Raw genomic sequence first — 22,718 nt, 5'->3', positions numbered from 1 at the left:
TAGTGGCTTGGATGCAGCATAATTTAAAATCAACAGTTTTCAGTTTCAGATGCCATTGTAGATATTTTTTATTCACAGTCAGCCATGATTATTTTAATCAATGAGTGAAAGTATCAAATAACAGGATGGTTACTGAGATTAAGTGAGTAGTATTCAGCTAGTATGGGGACCCTCTCCATGTAGAATAAAACAGCTTTTATAAGGTTACTGATATGACTAGTGTCATGAGTGGTCATGATTTCCTACATATATTGCAAAATTACAATGTTTTTAGGAGTTAATCTTTTTTAATGAGGAAAACATTTCTGAGTGCACCTTTAAGTGATGAACCATTCCCTCACAAAAGCAGTTTATTCAGCACAATGAAACATCTCCATTGACATCCATTAAAAAAAACGGCCTCTTTGAAAAACTACATTACCCAGCATAACCTGCTGTGCGCATGCGTACAATTATCTTTGGCACTAATGAGTCGGTGAAGGATGCACTGCTCCATAGCAACATCAGTACCAGGGCGATGGGCCAGTGGAGCAGCGCTGTTGCGGACGACCTGGGACAAATATCCTGAGAATATCTGAAACAGGTGCTGCATGTCGACAGCATGGACGACCAGAGGGTAAGCTTGAACCGCAATAATAAAGAAATAATCATTGATACGGTCTGATGACAAAGAAAGAAGATGCTGCATTCAAAAGACAAACTAAATACGAAATGCCGTTAGCTTGTAGCTTCACTTCCAAACGCCCTCCGCCCATTGTGTTAGTGGAAATGAGTATTTTTTTGTGAAGGATAGTCGAACGAAGTAACAACTTTGTAACGTTAGGATTTTTGGTGTTTTTAAAGCACGACTCGTGAATGAAGATTTCCTTCAGTTGTTCAACAAGCCCCTTGAATCGCTAGAAACCGCACCAGTTCTCGCAGCCCCATAACGTAATACGAGATCTGTTTTCAAATATTCACTGCAGGCAGTCTTATTTAGGAGGAATTTGCTATTATGCTCAGTCATGGATGCAAATCAAACACAAGCGATGGCAAATTTTGGTGCAGGGCAATCCCAAGCCGGCCTGTATTGTTTGAAGTCTCTGGCTTTAGGGAGGCGCCCTGGACATAAAGCCGCTTGTATGTGGCATCATCAGTGATAAGTCCAATGCATTTGGCCTGGATGAGAATGAAACATGACATTTCTGAGCAGCCATGCATGATGTACAGAAATATCTTCGCGTTTACCTTCTCTGCTTCACTTATGTAATATGCATCTCGAATGGATGAGTGCACTGGGTGTCCCAAGGCAGAAAGATAATTAAATGCTATTCAGAAACTGCCTTAAAAAAAGACTAGCAGCTGTTTACTTCGATGGCAAACGCAAAAAGTGTTAGAGGCCCTACATGTGCAACCATATTCAACCTATTTTAATTGCCATTCAGTTTTTGTGTTGAACGACTTCATGTATGCATGCATTTCTGATTTCATATGCATGTTTCAGGAGTCACTGCAGAAGATCATCACCACATTGGCCCTAAAGAATGAGGAAATTCAGAATTTCATCTGCTGTCTAAAGCAGAATTTAGAGAACCTAGAGGTAAATCCACAACTTTATGTTACATTTAAATAATGTTGATAGATTGCATTACTGACTTTTAATTAGTAATGACATCTTTGCTCATTAAACCATGTTTTTGATCAAATGTCAACTCTCAGCCAGATTTGAAGTGGCCTAGATATATGCACATTCTCTCTCATATGAAATGAGAGGCAGGTCAATGCAGCTTTGAATGTGCGTTTGACTGCGCTTTTCACTGTCTCAAGGTGAATGCAAACCGGGTGCAGGAGGATCTAGACTCAGAGTATAGTTCTCTGCATGCTGTCCTGGATGAACTGAAAGAGGGCATGGTCACACGCATCAAACAGGAAAGAGCCAGCCGCACCTATGAGCTACAGGTGAGAGCGCTTAAAGGGATGGTTCACCCAAAAATGTAAATTCTCTCATTTACTCACCCTCATGACATCCCAGATGTGTATGACTTTCTTTCTTCTGCTGAACGCAAACAAATATTTTTTAGAAGAATATCTCAGCTCTGTATGTCCTCACAATTGAAGCTAAAGGCGATCAGTCAGTCACTTTTATCTATTAAGCATATTTAAAAACAATAATTGTTGACCAAAGTGCGGTGTAATGCTAGTGATTAATGTTTTGTCTTGAAAGACAACATCATTTACACATAAAAACTAAGACGAATATTGAAAAACACTGCTACGCTAACATTGATCTATAAGCTACAGAGAAAAGGGGCATTTTAAGAAGTGATTTAAGAGACAGTGAAGGGAGGCACACCTGACGAGAAGTGCCATGTCACTGTTAGGACACGGTACAGGTATCAAACACAGGGCACATTGATGCGGTTCAGTTGGCAGACAGTACACACAAAAGCTACCCAGGTTTTTCCCCTCTTCAAGAATGAACAAGTCTAGAGTAGACAATATATTTCCATTGATAATGATTTGTGTCGAATTTTATGGAAAATATGCAAATTGCGCTCTGTGGTGCCGCAGAAATTCGAGCAACCTCCAGAGTCGTAGGTGGGCGCCGCCGACATATGCCGAATGGCGGCGATGTGCGTACATTCATTGAATTAGTTTTTTCGAATTTTAGAATGCGCCATGTTGTCCTCCAGACGCGTCCGGTGTGCTACCCCTTAATGGTGGTCAGAACTTTGAAGGTCCAGAAACCATATGAATGCAGCATAAAAGTAATCTATACCACACCAGTGGTTAAATCCATGTCTTCAGAAGCAAAGTGATAGGTGCGGGTGAGAAACAGATCAATATCAATTTTTTCACTATAAAGTCTCCTCCCTGCCCAGTTGGTGGCGATATGCACAAAGAATGTGAATCGCCAAAAACGAAAGAAGAATTATGCTGCCTTTATGTGCTTTTTGGACCTTCAAAATTCTGGCCACAATTTACTTGCATTATAAGGACCTACAGAGCTGAGAAATTCTAAAAATCTTTGTTTGTGTTCAGCAGATGAAAGAAAGTCATACACATCTATGATGGCATAATGAGAGAATTTTCATTTTTGGGTGAACTATCCCTTAAATGTATGTCAACATACATGTTTTAGTGTCTGAGCCAAGCTCTTTGATCACTCTTGTGATGGTCTAAAGCCATAATAAGGGTTAAAAAATGTGACATAAATTAACTTGTGCTGAATGAGTGGACGTAAGCAGCGAAAGGGCCGGCAGAGTGAGACAGCTTTAGAGCTCATGTAGGACTTAGACATGTCATGTTAAGTGAAGGATAATAAGAGATCCTTGAGGATTAGTGCGTGTGTGCATGTGTGTGTGTGTGATCCAGATTGCATCTTTGTATACCTGTACATGAGACAAAGTATTTCCCAGCACCCATTTCATTCCATTGAAATGACGTATAACTCTGTCTTTACTGGTGTTATTTATGTATTTACTTCCTTAGAAGAATATAATTTGAAAGCACTTCCTCTTGACTAAGTATATGAACCTGAAGTCAGAAAGTTCATTTATGCAGGTTTGAAAACATTTTAACCCCAGGTGTTTTTCCCCTGTGTTTACAGTACTTTGTTTACTCCAAGATATACTGTTTAATCGTCCAGTATATTCCGTGATGATGCAACCATTTTGTGACTTACATCACAAAAATGGTAATGTTCTTCTAATTGATTGAGGTTCATTGTACTTTTGATTGTATTTTCCTCAACTATATGTGATTTGTAGAGGTTTCTAACCAATATTTTATCTAATCTGAAGCCCAGCTACATGTATCAAGATGCAAAATAAATCAATAAATACATCTTCACATTTACATGTATACTCTTGGCAAATACTTTCTTACCATTGTAATACTGCACATTTTGCATAAGTAGCAATTACTAGAACAAGTAGAATAGAATGAAACATGCAGTAAAATATTAATTAAAATCAAAGGCAAATTAGGTTACACCAGTATGCAAAATGCCTCACTACAACAGTTATGACTTTTGTGCAGATATTACATACTTCTAGTTGTTTATGCTGCTAAAAGTCACTAAAGATAAGTGAGGTTGTCTAAACCAATCCAGGATTCCAGGAATATGATAATGCTGGAAGGAATTAATTGAGTAAACTTCAAGATGATGTCCTGTGACTATATGAAGAGAGACAAAATGTTTCCCAATCAAAAAAAGCTTGATTGTATTTGATACTATGATTATTTTGATCCTCTTTCAGAGCCAGCTGGGTGCATGTACCAAAGCCCTGGAGAGCTCAGAGGAGCTACTTGAATTAGCCAATCAGACGCTCTGCTCAGCTAAGAATGACAGCATCGCTCAGGTACCGCCCACTTGGAATGTTTACACTCTTGAATCAAATTGACTGATCTCATCAGCTTAAATGAACATATTGTGTTACAAACACAATGGACTACTTGCACAACTGCTTCTGCATTCTATGCAGTGCAGCTCAGGCATTTCTTGTTATAGTGTTCAGCGCATCTATATGCATAGATTTATTAATGGGAAGGCAGATTATTTCTTATTTTAGGATTTTTAGGGGTGATTAAAACAGTAAATCATGTTTTTTTGGTGTTAACGTGTCTGATCTCAAATTTATAATTTGCTGAAATTTGCCTCTACATATATTTTTTCCCATTCCAAATGCAGCTACACTCAGCTCTGGATCATAAATCAAACATATATAACCTGCAGCAGTCTGACCGTCTTATTAATACATCTTTCTTTCATTGATGATATTTCATACCTGTTGAGCTGTAAAGATAAATACCACCATAGAACGACTGCAAATTACTTTACTTTGGTTAAATTTTCTGGATAGATTGATTTATAAATACATTAGCCATTCTCTTACACTGAACAGGCTTTAAAAATCACTCAGAATAGAATGGAGCTGTTTTAATGTAAAGCTGAATAAATAAAAACATTAAAGGGAATGTTCACCCAAAAAGGAAAATTCTCTCATCATTTACTCACTTTCATGCCATCCCAGAGTGGCAGGGTGGGGCCAGGTTGTGATTATACACACCCATTCCCTTATCAGGCTAATTAAGCCTCCGAGAGGGATAAAGGCCGATGGCAGACAGTGGTGCAACGAGAGAGAGATGGTTTACGGACATGTCCGTCATATGTGTGTGTGTGTGTGTGTGTGTGTGTGTGTGTGTGTGTGTGTTTGTTTGGTTTAAGTTATTCATTTAAATATTATTTATATTGCCAAGCCGGTTCTCGGTACATACGACGGTAACCGCCGTTAAAATGAAACATTAATACAAAAGTAGCACACTCGGGCTGTTGTGCTTTCTGGACACACACTCTCACTCACTCTCTCTCTCTCCCTCCCTCTCGACACTTGGTGTTCCTTAAATGTCTCTCTCCGTATCACTATAACAAGACACAGGTGTTAGAGATAATTACAAACCAGGTGACAAGCCTTACCGCTCTCTCTCTCTCCCGCAGACCGACACACGACCACACCCCATGCCACACCCAGATGTATATGACTTTCTTTCTTCTGCTGAACACAAACAAAGATATTTAGAAGAACATTTCAGCTCTGTAGGACCTCTCAATGTTAGTGAATGGTGACCAGAACGTTCCAGCTCCAAAAATCATATAAAGGCAGCATAAAAGTAATCCATATGACTCCAGTGGTTTAATCAATGAATTCTGAAGCAATGCAGTCACTTTTGATGAGAAACACATCAATATTTCAATCCTTTTTTTCTATAAATTTCCATTTTCACCTACACTTTCAGAATGTAAAAGAAAAAGTGGAGATTTATAGGAAGAAATATTAATCTGTTTTCACGCACACCTATTATATTACTCTTGCTGACATAGATTTAATCACATTTTTGAGTTTTTAACTCTGCTAAAATATGTTTAACGACACTACACATGAAATCAATTTCAAATGTTAGAAGTGTTGTGCATTTTGAGATAATATTCTGCTCACTACAATTGTACAGAGGGGTTATCTGAGTTACTGTAGCCTTCTGTCTTCTTGAACCAATCAAGGCATTGCTGTCTGCAGAAATGCCACTCACTGGATGTATTTAGTTTTTCTGAGTAAACTCTAGAGACTGTTGTGCAAGAAAATCCCATGAGATCAGCAGTTACAGAAATATTCAAACAAGCCCATCTGGCGCCAACAATCATGCCACAGTCGAAATCACTGACATCAAATGTTTTTGCTTTTTCTTCCCCTGTCCCTGAAAATCAACAGATCTTAAACTCTTCTCCAGAACACTCATTTTAAATGTTTTAAAATGAGTTAAAATGAGTTTTGGGAGCTAGACAACTACGGCACATTGTAAAAACATATAACTGGAAATTTCAAAGCAGAAGTACATCATGAGGCTCAGTGCAAGTAGTCCATTGATTTATTGTATACATTTTTGAATGTAATTTAATTTTTTTTCAACTGTATAAATTGTAGGAGCCTTTTTTCTCATATTTAGCTGCTTTGTCAAAGACTATTTTGATTGTTTATTTACAAAGTTTTGGGACTGATGTTGCTTTCTCTAACAAAGTGGCAAATTGTGGCAGATGCTGCTGGCTTGTCCTGCTAACACGTGCTGGTATAACTGATGTATTGTTGTATCGTTCAGTGCGACTCAGTTCTCTTGCTCCCTATCTCTCTCTCTCTCTCTTTTCTCTTTCGTCTCTGCTGCAGGCGGCCAAAGACATAAAGGATAGGTACTGTACAGCTATACGTACTTGTCATAATGCTGAAGTTCAGTGCATAGTGTAGAACATCTTTACACATTTATTTAACCCAGAAATTTCATTCACTTAATTATTAACCTTTTTTTATTATTATTTCTTTCACTCCTGTCTTTAGCAACATCATCATTCTCTCTATTTTCTTTCTGATTATCTCCCCAGGTGTGTGTTTGTGTATGCATGGAGTTATTTAAAGGAATAGTTATTGTACAAATTTGACTCACCCCCCATGTAGTTCTAAACTCAAATGACTTTTTCTTTAGTTGAACACAAAAGTAGATTGAATTTCAGTCACCATTTACTTTCTTTTTATATTAAAAAAAAAAAAAAAAAACATTGCAATGAAAGTTAAATATAACTGAGACTGACATCCTGCTTAAGATCTCCTTTTGTGTTCCATGGAAGAAAGATAGTCATACACTGAACATTTTTTGATAAGAACTCTCCCTTTGTTGTGCCATCATTGCATTTTATTTTTATCATGACATTCCCACATTCCTGTTCTCAATCCATCAGGTGGGTTAATGTCATTGTAAACTAATATAAGTGTTTATGTTGGTCTGTGTGTCTGCAGTGTGACTATGGCTCCAGCATTTCGTTTGTCATTGAAAGCCAAGTCGAGTGACAGTATGAATCACCTGATGGTAGACTTCACTCAGGAAAGAAACATGCTTCAGGCCATCACATTTCTTCCAGGTCAGTGTAGCATCAAAGTGTAATCATCATAAGAAAAACAAGATTGACACACCTAGATTTTTGTCAGTCTGTGCCTGTGTTTGTGTACATTTTTGACGTCAAGTCTGTTTATTTCCATGTAAACCCCTAAAACAGGTTTTTCCAATCAGCTGATTTTGATAGTTATCAGTTTTTAGTGTACATGTAAATGCCCTTTGTGTTTTTCATAAACTATACATGCTTCAGAAGTAATCCCTAAAAACAGCCTGTCATATATTGTTTAGATTATGCTTAAATGTTGTGAATGTTTCTAAGAATCAACTTCCTTGTCTCATTTTCCAGTTAATGAAGTGTTTAATTTTAGGACTTGCATACATTTTTGCTTTGACTAGAAACAAAAGTAATCTACCAGATCAGACAGGGTAAATTGGGGTAATCTGGAACAACTAAGCTCCTACAAGCAAATGTGTGTTATGTTAGCTTTACGATAGTCTAGCTGGATCGTCATGTGATTGAGGTTTGTTTATTTCAGGCTCTTGGTCTAAAGTTTTGGGGGAAAATCATAGTATACAGCACATGTCGAAAGTGCAAACAAATGTCCCAAAAGACCCTAAGATCTCTTTGTCTCTCACCTTTAGTGCCTGCAACGCCAGAAATACAGTTGGCTGAATGCCAGGTGTTTGATAACACAGTCACAGCGGTGTGGACCTTACCTGAACCTGACTCCAAAATCGACCACTACATTTTAGAATATCGGAGAACCAATCACGAAGGTCCTCCCCGTGCTCGAGAAGACTACCCCTGGATGGTAGTGGAGGGGATAAAAGAAACTGAGTATACACTCAGTGGTAAGTGCTGATTTCTGTTTTGGATGTGGTCTTTTTTTGAGTACAAATCGATAAAGCTGTAACTATAATGTTTTGAGGGGCCTTTCATTTTTTCAGGTCTTCGTTTTGACACACGTTACATGACCTTTCGGGTGAAGGCATGCAATAAGGCTGTGGCAGGTGAATTCTCAGAGCCGGTTACTCTGGAAACACATGGTAAGTTGTACTTGCGCATGCACACACACACACACACACACACACACACACACACACACACACACACACACACACACACAGGGTAATGAGGCATGATGTTTCTTCTCTTTACTAAAAAAACAGTCTTACAAAGGTTCACTTCAGCACTATATCTACTAAACTGGTAGTTAAAGACCGATGCAGAGAACACAGTTGCCACTTTAATCTTCTTTAAAGCAGGGCCCAAAATGACCACTCGAAAATGGGCTTTGGCAAATAACAGCCAATAAATAATAAAATGGGAGTTACTGGCCAGTTGGTCTGTAAAATGTTTAGGAATTGCGATGTAATAAATTATTTAAATGGCAAAAGAAGAACGATAGTCTGACCTCCATTTTCTTTTTTTTTTGTCTGACCAAAGAGTATCAAGGAGACAGAAGCGTCCAATTACTAAAAGCTCAATGACTGTTGCAACTGTTTTTTTTTTTCACTGGAAAATTTTTACATTTACCATTAAACATTAAGCTAGAAAAAAGCAAAACAGAAAAGGTTTTGCCAAAAATTCCTGATGTTAAGCCACTAAAATGAAAGTAAATGTAAGCATGCAAAAGGAAATCAGCTGTATACTTTCTCACTGGGGAAAAAAAAACTGGTAACACATTACAAGATTACATTTGTTAACATTAGATAATGCAATAGGTATGAACTAACAATGAACAATATATATATATATATATATATATATATATATATTAGCAATTCATTATTAATGTTTGTTAATGTTATTTAATAAAAATACAATTGTTCATAGCGCAATAACTAATGTTAACATATACAACTTTTGATTTTAAAAATGAATAACTAAACTAAGCAAAAAAAGAAACATCCATTTTTCAGGACAAGGTATTTTAAAGATAATTTTGTAAAAAATTCAAATAACATTACGGATCTTTATTGTAAAGGTTTAAACAATGTTTTTCATGCTTCCATGCAATGAACCATAAACAATTAATGAATATGCATCTCAATTCAGCACTCAGCATGATGGGGTGATAGTCAGCATCAATACTCACTACCCAGGCCTCTCTCTGTCCATCCTTTTAATAAAAAAAAAAGAAGCAAAAATAGAGGTCACAGTGAGGCATTTACAATGGAAGTGAATGGAGCCAATTTTTTAAGCTTGTAATTTTATAAAAGCACTTGCATAGTTCTATTATTTGAGCTGTAAAGTTGTTTTAGGGTTTGTTGACATCGTCATGGCAACAAAATTGTAAAATTGGAAATAACTTTAAACAGATTAGATTAGTAAGTGACATTGTCACACTCAAATAATTTTAACATGCATATTGTTTGTCTTGTGGCTATACTTTTTAAACAGTGAGTATTTTAACATTTACAGATTGGCCCCATTCACTTCCATTGTAAGTGCCTCACTATAACCCAGATTTTGCTTTTTTAAAGAAAAGGAGGAACTAGTCTAAATTATTTTTTGTCGTAATCAACATTATGCCACAAATGCTGTTGATTAAGCTTAACTTATATTGAACCTGGAATATTCCTTTAATAAACTATGTATTACCTTTGTCTCTCCCTCTTCTTCCTTTCCAGCATTTGTCTTTAAACTGGACACTAGTTCGGCCCATCAGAACTTGAAGGTGGAGGATCTCAGTGTGGAATGGGACAGCAGTGGTGGAAAGTTACCAGTCCAGGACATCCGAAAGGACAAGAACAGAACCAACTCTCCCATGCATTCTCCCGCCAGGTCAGATTCAGCTGTCTTCAGCTCAGATGTGTCACCTTTGTAACATATCTTATAACAAGCCAGCTGTGTATTTTTTGGCACTCTGTACATTGCCTGTTGTTCCAGTAGCTGTTGCTACCAAATTAATTAGTTGTTTTATTGCTTATCATGACTGGCATAGTAGACAGAAAACAGACTGCCAGCATGGCCTATTTACATATTTTCATTAATCTAATCCTTAAATTACTGGCATTAATGTTTGTTTTCCAAAAGCAGCTTTTGCTTGCTAGTTTACTCAGCCATGTGGCCATTCAGCATATACTGTCCCTTTTTATAAACCATTCTCTCCCATAGGACAGCCATGATGTCCCCCAAAAGAGCTCCTACTGCTAGAGTTGGTCGAGACCGTTTCACAGCAGAGTCCTACACTGTCTTGGGTGAGTCAACTCAAACATATTGCTATGAATATCATTCACAGAAAAGACACTGAAGAACCATTTCTCGCCCTCTTTTATGGGTTTGGTGCTTCTGTATCATTCTTAAATTCAGGTGACACCATGATTGATTCAGGGGACCATTACTGGGAGGTGAGGTTTGATAAGGAGAGTAAAGCATTTGCAGCTGGCATCGCTTTGCGGTCCTTTGGCCGATTTGACCAGTTGGGTAAGAGTAATGCATCCTGGTGCATCCACCTGAATAACTGGCTTCAGCAGAGCCTCACAGCCAAGCACAATAATAAAGCCCGAACCCTGGACTGCCCCATTCCAGACCGCATCGGCATTTACTGCAACTACGAAGAAGGTGAGTTAACCCATCCATATAACAAAATGAGGAAGTGTTGTTGCAGTTCTCTTACGAGAGGTTCTCTCGTATTGCGTAAGCTAGCTTACGCTACGGGAAAGATTAATCTTTTCTGAGATATTGAAGCCAAAAAATTATCCTTAATTTTGTATCATTTGTCAACGCAGTGCAGCAACTGCAGACCTTGAGCGGGCTAGCTAGCGAGCTCATTGGTTGCTCTTTGGCAACTGCTGCAGCCTATAGACGAACTTGGGCGAACTCGCGTCCAATGAGAGGCGTCCGCGCGCTTACTGCATCAAAGCCCGCCAAAATGGGCATGGCTAGAGTGCATATAAGCGTAGTTCGTAGGCTGGAACCCTGATTTTCATCTCTTCAGCGAAGCTCTTCGCATCTCTGAACTGGAAGCCGCGTCGCCGTTCGAGGGGCATCTAGCAAGCTTGGACAGCGCTCGAAGAAGCCGGCCGTCTTCGCCACCTTCAGCCATCCTGCGAGCTACGCCATCCGTTTTTAGAACAAGCAAAGTTCCTCAGCGAACTTCACAAAAAGAGGATCGAGCGTCTTTTTAAAGATGCCTCGCACTTCCTGCGGCTCATGCCGCGCTCCTCTCAGCACCGGAGACCGCCAACTCATCTGTGCTCTCTGCCTGGGACGGGAACATGCAGAGCTCGCCCTCGCTGACGGCGGATGCAACCTCTGCAAGGAGCTTCCGATGTCGACCCTGCGGGCTCGACTCGAAGCATGCAAAACCGAAGCCGCCGCGCCGCCTTTCGTTTCGCCACGCAGAAAGAAGCGCCGCTCCCAAAGGCTGCCGGAACCGGTGTTAGAAGCGACTGCCTCGCCAGAGCCTTTCCCTCGAGTCTCGCTTTCACCCTCCCCGCCCCCCCGGGACGCGCAGTTGCCGCCGAGCGGCCGCACTGCTGCCATCTGGGATGACGAGGCGGAGGATAAGGGTTGCTGTTCCATCATGGCTTCGGACAGCGAGGAGCGGTCAGGCTCCCAAGCCTCCTCCTCGGTCCAGGAATCCAGAGGATTCGGTAGCAGCACACCTTTGCCCGCCCTCCGCGAGATGGCGGTCTAAACCGGTGCTCCCGTCTAGCCCTGCAGAACTACTTCCGCCTGTGTTGGCCGCGCCTATGCCGCCGCCGGCCAAGCCGCATCTGCTCTGCATTCCATGGCCATCTTACAGATCCTCCAAGCGGACCTCCTTCGAGAATGGGATGAGAAAGGCGGACACCCAGAGGCTGTTTCAGATCTAAGGAGCGCTGACGGACAACGCCGCTCTCTCCGTCCGGTCTCTTCGGTTCCGCGGTGAGTGGCATTGTTGACCGTTTCACGGAAGTCCAGAAAGCCACCCAAGCCATGAATCTCTTCCTGCCTCGTCGCGCTAGCTCCTCTGCAGGCCGCCCACGTGACCAGCCTCCTGCACGAGCCTCTTCACAGCGCCCAGCTCAGCAAAGCCAGACTTTTCAGCGTCGACAGGGCGGCCGCCCTAGGTCGCGCTCAGACAGCCGCCACAGACCGCCGCCCCCCCGCAGGCCTCGGCCTAAGATTGCGTTGAAACCTGAGCAACTGAAGTCCTCCTAGCTTTGTTGAGAAAACGACGGCTCAGTCCCGCCGCAGCCGGACAGCCGTCAAAGCTTCGCCCTCTGTCAGTCCCCTTCTCTCAGGCTACTGCAGTGGTGGATTCAGCAGCCAACAAGCCGGTGATACTGCCCGCTTGCCTGCACTCAAACGCCGTTTTCACGGCGACCCAAAGAAATCTTGTAAAGAGCAAACATGCCTTATGTGTAGAAAATGTGCCCACAATCCAGTGTTCACCTCTACACACAAGCATTACACTTCCCGTGTCCCGATCAGAGCCCACTCACATAAAGCGGACACAGCCCGCTCGAGTGTTAGAGTCAATAAACGCGCTCACGAATACGTGCGCGTGACCATTCTCTGCCCGCTCTGTCACACGGCCAGCAAACACTTCTCTGTATGTAAGTCCCGTGCTCGTGACTATGCTCACAGCATCACTTAACAGATGTGACTCTTTCCCCATTCACCTCAATCGGGAAGTCACTCACAGAACAGCCTGTCCCTGCTGTCTGCGAGCAGTCATGCATAAGCACAGTAAGCGTGCTCACACATTCTGTTCAGCGAGCTGTGTGCGGCAATCAGGGCGATTTGGCCATTCACCCTCTAGCGTTACGCTTCAAAGCGTGGGAAGCTATCCCAGGATATCCAAATGGGTGTTAAGCACAATAAAACAGGGCTATTTGCTACAGTTCGATCGCCGCCCTCCCCGCTTCAGAGCGCGGCTCGAAACTATTGTGAACATGGAAGCAGCCTGCATGCTTCGTTCAGAAATAGCAAACCTAGAGAAAGTAGAGAAAAGTAGAGAAAGTGCCGCCTTCGCTGAGCGAGTCGGGGTTTTACAGCCGTTATTTTCTTGTTCCCAAGAAAGACGGCGGCCTCAGACCAATATTAGATCTCAGGGTTTTGAACAAGGTGCGTGCAAAAAGACCGTTCAAAATGCTTACAATCAGGAAACTCCTCGCGATACGCGCCAGGGGACTGGTTTATCTCTCTCGATCTGAAAGATGCCTATTTTCAGATTCAGATAAACCCCGTCACAGGCCATTCTTGAGATTCGCCGACGGCCAGGTTTATCAATACACCGCCCTTCCGCTCGGCCTGTCTTTAGCACCTCGCACTTTCACGAAGCGCATGGATGCGGCGCCGCACTCCTCGCGGAGTCAGGGCTTGCAATTCTGAACTATTTGGACGACTGGCTGATTATGGCACAGTCACATACGGAGCTTCTGTCTCACAGAACAGTTCTCCTCAGCCATCTGAACAGTTTGGGTCTTGCAGTCAATTGGACCAAGAGCTCACTACAGCCCAGTCAGGCAATTTCCTTCCTTGGAATAGAACTAGACTCAGTGGCAATGATGGCTCGCTTATCTACACAGCCGGCCGTGTTCAGCTGACTAGCCGCGTCCTTTCAGATGAACAGCCTCACGCCTCTGAAAAAATTTCAGAGAGTGCTAGGTTACATGGCCTCAGCCGCAGCAGTACTTCAGCTGGGTTTACTGCGCATGCGCCGCTTCAGCATTGGCTAAACACCCGCGGCCTCGCCGGGCTTGGGCCACAGGCCGCCAGCCGATCAAGGTGACTCAGACCTGTATTTCAGCTCTGCAGCCCTGGACAGTGGCTGAATGGTATCAGCGGGAGTGACGATGGGAGCTGTATCTCGCCGAAAAGTCATCTCGACAGACACGCCCAACGCGGGTTGGAGCGCGGTCTGCAAGGGCTCTCCGGTTTTTTGGCCTATGGTCAGTTCAGGAAAAGCTCCTTCACATAAATTGTCTGGAAATGATAGTGGTCGAGTACGCTGCTTAGCGCTTTCTCCCGGTCATTCAGGGTCACCACGCCCTGGTCCGCTCGGACAACAGATCTGTGGTATCCTACCTAAACCGCCAGGGCGGTGTCAGATCCAGGAACCTCTTCCATCTGACCTAAACGCATACTGAGTTGGTCCCAGTGCCACCTGCGCCGCTGAGGGCGACGCGACGTGCCAGGCCACCTGAACGACGGCCCAGACAGACTGTCCAGAGACAATATTCCCCAGGGGAATGGTCCCTGCACGCCAAACAGTCCAGAAGTTATGGCGCATATTCGGCAGAGCAGAGATAGACCTCTTTGCGCCAGAAGAGAACTCTCACTGCCCAATATTTTTCTCGGAGCGAGGACGCGCTGGCCCAGGACTGGCCCAACCGCCCGCTTACGCCTTCCCTCCCGTCTGGCTATTGCCACAGGTAATGCAGAGGATCAGGAAACGCGTCACTCGGTGCTCTTCATAGCCCCGCGTTGGGAGAATCAGACATGGTTCCCGGAGCTTACGCAGCTGTCACTGACAGCGCCGTGGCCCATCCCAGTGAGAGCAGATCTCCTCTCTCAAGCTCGCAGCACGATCTGGCATCCCCACCCAGAGCGCTGGGCTGCACGCTGGGTGATCAACGACTACCCGTCGCTCTGCCAGAAGGGGTAATAAACACCATCATACACGCTAGAGCCCCTTCCACGAGAAGACTCTATGCGTCAAAATGGTCTGTGTTTTCAAAATGGTGCACCGACAGAGACCTGGACCCACGGACATGTGGGGTGTCGTCGCTGCTCGTGTTTTTACAAAGAGCTGCTGGATAAGGGCAGATCCCCATCCACGCTCAAAGTGTATGTGGCGGCCGTCGCGGCGCTCGCTGAACCCCTGCACGGCCAGTCACTGGGAAAAACGAGCTGGTCATCCGCTTCCTTAGGGGAGCTAGAAGGATGAACCCCGCGCCTCCATCGGTTCCTATCTGGGATCTTTCTATAGTTCTCGAAACTATGAAAGCCCCCTTTCGAACCGCTTCAATCCGTGGATTTGAAATACCTTTCACTCAAAACCGCTTTTCTGACTGCCCTGTCATCAGTCAAACGTGTGGGAGACCTTCACGCGCTGTCTGTCAGCGCTGCGTGTCTTGAGTTTGGACCAAGTGACTCCAAGGTCATTTTAAAGCCTAGACACGGCTATGTTCCCAAGGTGATCGGTACTCCTTTCAGAGCACAGGTCATTACCCTATCGGCGCTGCCAGCATCCGATAGCTGAACGCGACGCCAATCTCCTTTGCCCAGTCAGAGCACTGAGATTGTATACTGCGCGCTCGCCTCTTTCAGACGCTCTGAGCATCTTTTCGTTTCGTTCGGAGGGCGCACCAAAGGTCTCGCCACCTCGAAACAGACAATGTCTAGATGGATAGTGGACGCTATTGCTGCCGCATACGCGTCAAAAGACCTGCCATGCCCCTTGGGCATTAGGGCTCACTCCACTAGAGGCATGGCCTCATCGTGAGCATGGTCCAGTGGGATTTCCATTCACGACATATGTGTGGCAGCGGGCTGGGCTTCCCCCTCCACCTTTGTCAGATTTTACAATCTGGAAGTGCCCGCCCTGCAGGCAAAACTACTAGCGGTTTAATACGCTACAACTCCCCTGGTGAGCTGCACTGATGGGACTCATTCCACACAGACCGGCACCGCCGCTTTGTCGTTCCCTTCCCACAATGTGCTTATGTATTACACACACACTGGCCCGCACTCTTGCCGGCCAAATATTATTTCCCCACTCACAAGGGCTCCCCGGGTCCCCCACCCCGGGGCTCATGCAGTGGATGCTTGAGCGACGCGGCGTTGACAATGGGTTCCCGTAGCGTAAGCTAGCTTACGCATATCGAGAGAACCTCTCGTGAAGAGAACGAATCGGTTACCTAACGTAACCTCGGTTCTCTCTAGACGAGGAACGAGTATTGCGTAGCCGGCCGTGCTTCGCGCCACGGCGACTTTCGCTTCATTCAATGAAAACCAGGGTTCCAGCCTACGAACTACGCTTATATGCACTCTAGCCACGGCCATTTTGGCGGGCTTTGATGCAGTAGCGCGCGGACGCCTCTCATTGGACGCAAGTTCGCCCAAGTTCGTCTATAGGCTGCAGCAGTTGCCGCAGAGCAACCAATGAGCTCGCTAGCGAGCCCGCTCAAGGTCTGCAGTTGCTGCACTGCATTGACAAATGATACAAAATTAAGGATAATTTTTTGGCTTCAATATCTCAGAAAAGATGAATCTTTCCCTTAGCGTAAGCTAGCTTACGCAATACTCGTTCCCTCGTCTAGAGAGAACCGAGGTTACGTTAGGTAACCGATTCGTTTTCCCACAGTTTGGCATAAAGCTGATTACTTGTAGCTGCATTGAAAGCAAATGAATGTTGTTTGCTGTGTGTGAAATGGCTAATTGCATCAGTCTCAGGTTATGATATAGACTTAGTTTAAACTTTAATGAGGGAACCTTTTAAGGGATGTTTGTTTTTCTTCGCCCTTTTCATAGGCGCATTGTCTTTTTACAATGGTAGAACTAAAGGTCTTCTTCATACCTTCAGAACCAAGTTCCAGCAGCCTGTTATACCAGCCTTTATGGTAAGATCATTAGACAACTTTTTTAGCTACTACTGAAACTACATTTAATTTGTTTTAAAACATAGTAGCTTTTTCTGAGCTACTTTTAACGAGGATAGTTGTTTTTGTAATATTGTATTGGGTGCGACAGGCCCCTTCTTTTTTCTTGATTTTCTCCCCAATTCCCAATACGCTCCAAGTCCTCGTGGTGGCGTAGTTAGTGACTTGCTTCAATCCGGGTGGCGGAGGATGAATCTAAGTTGCCTCCGCGTCTGAGACGTCAATCCGCATATCTTAACATGTGGCTTGTCGAGCGCATTACCGCAGTGATTTAGCGCATGTGGAGGCTTCATGCTATTCATGCTCACCACGTGCCCCACTGAGAGTGAACCACATTATAGCGACCACGAGGAGGTGACTCTACCCTCCCTAGCAACTGGGCCAATTTAGTTGCTTAGGAGAATGGCTGGAGTCCCTCAACATGCCCTGGATTCTAATCTCGCAACTCTAGGGGTGGTACAACAAGCCGTATTTTTTACAGTTTACTGCCAAGTGAACTAGTGAGGCAGTAATCTCTCGCTCTCATATAAAGCATTGGGAAGTCAGATTTGTTTGAGGACATTTCATTTAAATGAACTGGTTCAAAACCAATTCATTGATTGATCTTTTTTGTAACTATAATAAAAATAATATTACTTATGATAATTTTACAAATGAACACAGAATTTAGTAAAAGGCTGCTGTCCATCACTGTTTTTAACATATATAAATTTTAGGGCTCTGTTATCATAAGCACGCAAAACGCAGTGCTATTCGGTATGTCTTATAACATTTTCACGAGAGCGCTAATTCTAAGCGCAATTTTCGGATGTTTACATACACCTTAGCCAAATACATTTAAACTCAGTTTTTCACAATTCTTTACATTTAATCATATAAAACATTCCCTGTTTTTGGTCAGTTAGGATCACTTCTTTATTTTAAGAATGTGAAATGTCAGAATAATAGGAGAGAGAATTATTTATTTCAGCTTTTATTTCCTTCATCACATTCCCAGTGGGTCAGAGGTTTACATACACTTTGTTAGTTTTTGGTAGCATTAACTTTAAATTATTTAACTTGGGTCAAAAAGTTTAGTTAACCTTCCACAAGCTTCTCACAATAAGTTGCTGGAATTTTGGCCCATTCCTCCAGACAGAACTGGTGTAATTGAGTCAGGTCTGTAGGCCTCCTTGCTTACACATGAGTTTTCAGTTCTGCCCACAAATTTTCTATCGGATTGAGGTCAGGGCTTTGTGATGGTCACTCCAATACCTTGACTTTGTTTTCCTTAAGCCATTTTATCACAACTACGGAAGTATGCTTGGGGTCATTGTCCATTTGGAAGACCCATTTGCGACCGAGCTTTAACTTCCTGGCTGATGTATCGAGATGTTACTTATACACATAAGTTTCCTTCCTCATGATGTCATCTATTTTGTGAAGTGCACCAGTCCCTCCTGCAGCAAAGCACCACCACATCATGATGCTGCCACCCCATGCTTCACGGTTGGGATGGTATTCTTCGGCTTGCAAGCCTCCCTTTTTCCTCCAAACAACAAAAGTAATTATTGCCAAACAGTTAAAAAAACAATTTAAAAGGCCAGAGGAAATTTCTCCAAAAAGTAAGATCTTTGTCCCCATGTGCACTTTCAAACTGTAGTCTGTCTTTTTTATGGCAGTTTTGGAGCAGTGGCTTCTTCCTTGCTGAGCAGACTTTCAAGTTATGTCGATATAGGACTCGTTTTACTGTGGATATCGATGCTTGTCTACCTGTTTCCTCCAGCATCTTCACAAGGTCCTTTGCTGTTATTCTGGGATTGATTTGCACATTTTGCACCAAACTTCATTCTTCTCTAGGAGAAAGAATGCGTCTCCTTCCTGAACGTCATGATGACTACATGGTCCCTTGGTGTTTATACTTGCGTACTATTGTTTGTACAGATGAATGTGGTAACTTCAGGCATTTGTAAATTGCTCCCAAGGATGAAACAGACTTGTGGAGGTCCACAATTTTATTTCTGAGGTCTTGACTGATTTCTTTTGATTTTCCCACTATGTCAAACAAAATGGCACTGAGTTTGAAGGTTGACCTTAAAATACATCCACAGGTACACCTCCAATTGACTCCAATTAGCCTGAAGCTAATTGCCAAATGGCTTGACATAATTTTCTGGAATTTTCCAAGCTGTTTAAAAGCACAGTTAACAGTGTATGTCAATTCTGACTCAGTGGAATTGTGATAGAGTCAATTAAATGTGAAACACTCTGTCTATAAACAATTGTTGGAAAAATTACTCATGTCATGCACAAAGTAGATGTCCTAAACGACTTGCCAAAACTATAGTTTGCTAATATGAAATCTGTGGAGTGGTTAAAAAAATCATTTTTAATGACTTCAACCTATGTGTATGTAAACTTCTGACTTAAACTATATGTCCCTGACAATAGCTTTTTTTAGTAAACAAAAATTATTTATTAAACAAAAAAGATTTGTGTTAACTATCTATAGGTCATGGTTTATTTTTTTCATTATAATTATTATTATTATTATGTTTATATTTACAATTGTATTTATAATCTAATTTGTATTAGTAACTTTCCACCTGTTGTCGTAGAGTGATTTTTAAGTCACTGCAAATGGGGCTGTTGGAAGAAGTTGGAAAGGATAAAATGTTTGGATTTGGTATGATTTTTTTTACCACAATTATTTTGATTATACTTTCATTTCATTTGGAGTATAATTTGAATTTAGAAATATTTGTGGTTAAATATTTTCGTGTTTCAATAAATTATTCATAGCTATGCCCATTGACATTGTACTTATGACTTATGGCATAGCGCTGCTCTTTGTGCTAGCACCCACGATGATTTCTAGATTAATTGGTGGTATTAATGTAAATGTATCTGTTTAAATTATGTTTAATGCTGTCACTTTATGAGATCCTCACTGCTTCAGTAGCTTCTGTGAGTAGTTATTTACTTTTAATTAGTAGTGTATATTGGTGTATCTTTTTCAACAGCTTTACTGTGGTTAAAGTACTTGAGTATTGAGCAGCATGAAGCTTGACAAGTTCCCATTTCAAAGTAGCAGCAACACATTTCACTTGACATTTTACAATAAAATCACAATTCAAATTTTTCTACCAAAACATGTTAACCCATAACATTCAGGTTTCCTCTTTTGCCCCCTATAGGTGTGGAATGGGAGTTTCTCAGTGCAGACGGGGCTGCAGGTACCCAGTATTGTGCAGAGCGGTCAGAAGAGAAACAGTAATACAAGCAGCTCCAATGCCAGCCTTACTTAAACCTTATCCATCAGTCTTTCACTGACAAATATCTACTCTTTAGAACTGTTACATGTTTGCACAGGGTTGGAGAACATCTGGCTAACCTGAACAAAGCCTGGAGGCTTTTTCGATCATCACATTGTTTGCCAGCCCTATGGGAGAACTCTTTTAGCTCACCTTCCTCATTCCTTTTAGCTCACTGCTACTGTGCCTTTCAGTGTCCTGAATTAAGACATCGAGAGGTGTTATTTTTTTTTTTATAATGCATACAGCTTTATTAGCTTGTTCATGTATATGTCATTAGGGCCAAAATATAGTATTTTATTGTTTAGCATTTGGTAAAGAAATATTATAGGTTCAAGACAAGTGAAGCTCAATTGACAACATTTGTGGCATAATGTTGATAAACAAATGATGGATTGAAACAATTTTTGTGGATATTTAAAAAAAAAATAAAAAATAAAATAAAGAATTCTTGCAGTACCGTAAATAAGGCACATATAATGGAAGTGAATGGGGTCAGTCCATAAACATCAAAGTACTCAACTGTATAACCACAAGACAAAAACATTAATGTTAACATGATTTTAGTGTGATAATTTCAAAATTCAAAAGGTATAATATATATTATAGTTATAATTATTTAAATATAAATATAATTGTTTAATCATTATATATTGAATTACTGTCGTTTGAGGGCCTTTCTCAGCAATTATTTATATATTCAATTAATTGTGATTAATAATGTTTTCCTCTTTTGTAAGTCGCTTTGGATAAAAGTGTCTGCCAAATGAATAAATGTTAATGTTAATTGGTATGTCATGCAATCAATTAAATATTTGAATCGATTGACATCCCTAATGTTATTGTTTATGGACAGGCCGAGTGTTTCAGTTTCCATTATAAGTGTCTTACTGTAACCACAAATTTTTTTTTGTACATAAACAAGTGACAAGTTGAAATTATTATTATGATGTCTCAAATGCTGTTGATTGAGCTTAACTTGTATTGAACCTGGAACATTCTTTAAAAGTGAAGGTTTATTTCTGCAGCACCAAACAGAATAGCAAAAAAAATACTGTTTTAAAAAAGGTTTCCTGAACACTGCCCCAATTGCCATTGGTTTAACATACAGATAGTCCTGCCTCAAACTCGAGCTATTGGTTGAGCCAGTGTTGCTGTGTTGGACCGGTTGGGATGCTCAAACAGAGCAATGTTTTGAAAGCCTTACAGAGCCAGTGTTAACACTTCTTTTTGTTATATAAATGGCTTACTTCTAGTTGTCCCTACATATTAAGCTGGGATAAGAGAAAGTATTTTAACATTGAAAAATTACACATATCAGCTTTAACTCAGACCACAGTATTTGTCAATTAAGACACATTTTAACAGTCATTTCAATGCAGCTGAGAGCATGTTGGTGTTATTGTTTGAAATCTCAGATGTAACTATTATATTTACACACTGAATATCTTATATGCCTCGAATTCTGCTTGCTGCTTCAGTGAACAAACATTTTTAAACTTAGTATCAAAGTAGCACAATAATCTTAAAAGTCATAGAGGAAGTCAAAAGCCTTTTATATAATGTATTTAATTCAGCAGTCCCAGCATTGGAGGAAAAGGGAGGCAGATTCAAAACAAACCATTGTTATGCACGATCAATGATGTGTGTGTGTGTGTGTGTGTGTGCCTGCGTGTGTGTGTTCACGTGTGTCCATGTTCATGATTAGTCACCAATAAATGTAAACGTTCAGTATTCTTTATGCAAATATTTACAAGACCAGATTTTTTTTGGATGCCTGCTGCAAATACTTGTACATTACAGAAGACAGACATTTTTTGCTGTTCTCTAGTTAAATGGATAGTTCTCCCAAAAATGAAAATTATCTCATTTACTCACCCTCATGCCATCCCAGATGTGTGTGACTTTTCTTCTTGGATTTTTAGAAGAGTATCTCTGCTCTTTTGGTCAATACAATGCTAGTGAATGGTGGACAGAACTTTGAAGTTCCAAAAAGCACATAATAGGCAGTATAAAAGTAATCCATGTGAGTAGTGGTTAAATCTATATCTTCAAAAGTGATATAATAGGTGTGGGTGACAAACAGATCAATATATAAGTACTTTTTTTTTACTTTGAACATATCACCACATACTGGACAGGGAGGAGATTTTATAGTAAAAAGTAAGAAAGGACTTAAGTATTGATCTATTTCTCACTCACACCTATCAAATCACTTCTGAAGATATAGATTGAACCACTGGAGTTGTGTGGATTTTGGACTTTCAAAGTTCTGGCCACCTTTCACTTGTATTGTGTGGACCTACAGAGCTGAGATGTTTTTCTAAAAATTATTTTTAGTCATTAAAGGAATAAAAGAAAGTCATACACATCTGGGATGGCATGAAGGTGAGTAAATGAGTAGAG

At 41.5% G+C, this 22,718-nt stretch overlaps 1 protein-coding gene across 1 annotated transcript; it reads left to right on the top strand.

Moving 5' to 3' along the window:
- The first annotated feature begins 475 nt into the window (after nucleotides 1-475).
- On the top strand, nucleotides 476-22,686 carry fsd1 (fibronectin type III and SPRY domain containing 1). The gene is made up of 13 exons (XM_052094723.1): nucleotides 476-616; nucleotides 1,484-1,579; nucleotides 1,807-1,938; nucleotides 4,242-4,343; nucleotides 6,699-6,721; nucleotides 7,323-7,444; nucleotides 8,062-8,271; nucleotides 8,368-8,466; nucleotides 10,054-10,207; nucleotides 10,541-10,623; nucleotides 10,736-10,987; nucleotides 16,892-16,980; nucleotides 20,196-22,686. Exons 1-13 carry the CDS (start codon nucleotides 602-604, stop codon nucleotides 20,304-20,306), a joined length of 1,488 nt encoding a protein of 495 aa, XP_051950683.1. The 5' UTR covers nucleotides 476-601; the 3' UTR covers nucleotides 20,307-22,686.
- The last annotated feature ends 32 nt before the right edge of the window (nucleotides 22,687-22,718 follow it).

This window comes from Xyrauchen texanus, chromosome 27 (assembly GCF_025860055.1).
Source record: "Xyrauchen texanus isolate HMW12.3.18 chromosome 27, RBS_HiC_50CHRs, whole genome shotgun sequence".
NCBI classification, from domain to species: Eukaryota; Metazoa; Chordata; class Actinopteri; order Cypriniformes; family Catostomidae; genus Xyrauchen; species Xyrauchen texanus.
Note: the sequence above shows the minus strand (reverse complement) of the source record. Positions and strands in the feature narration are given on the sequence as shown.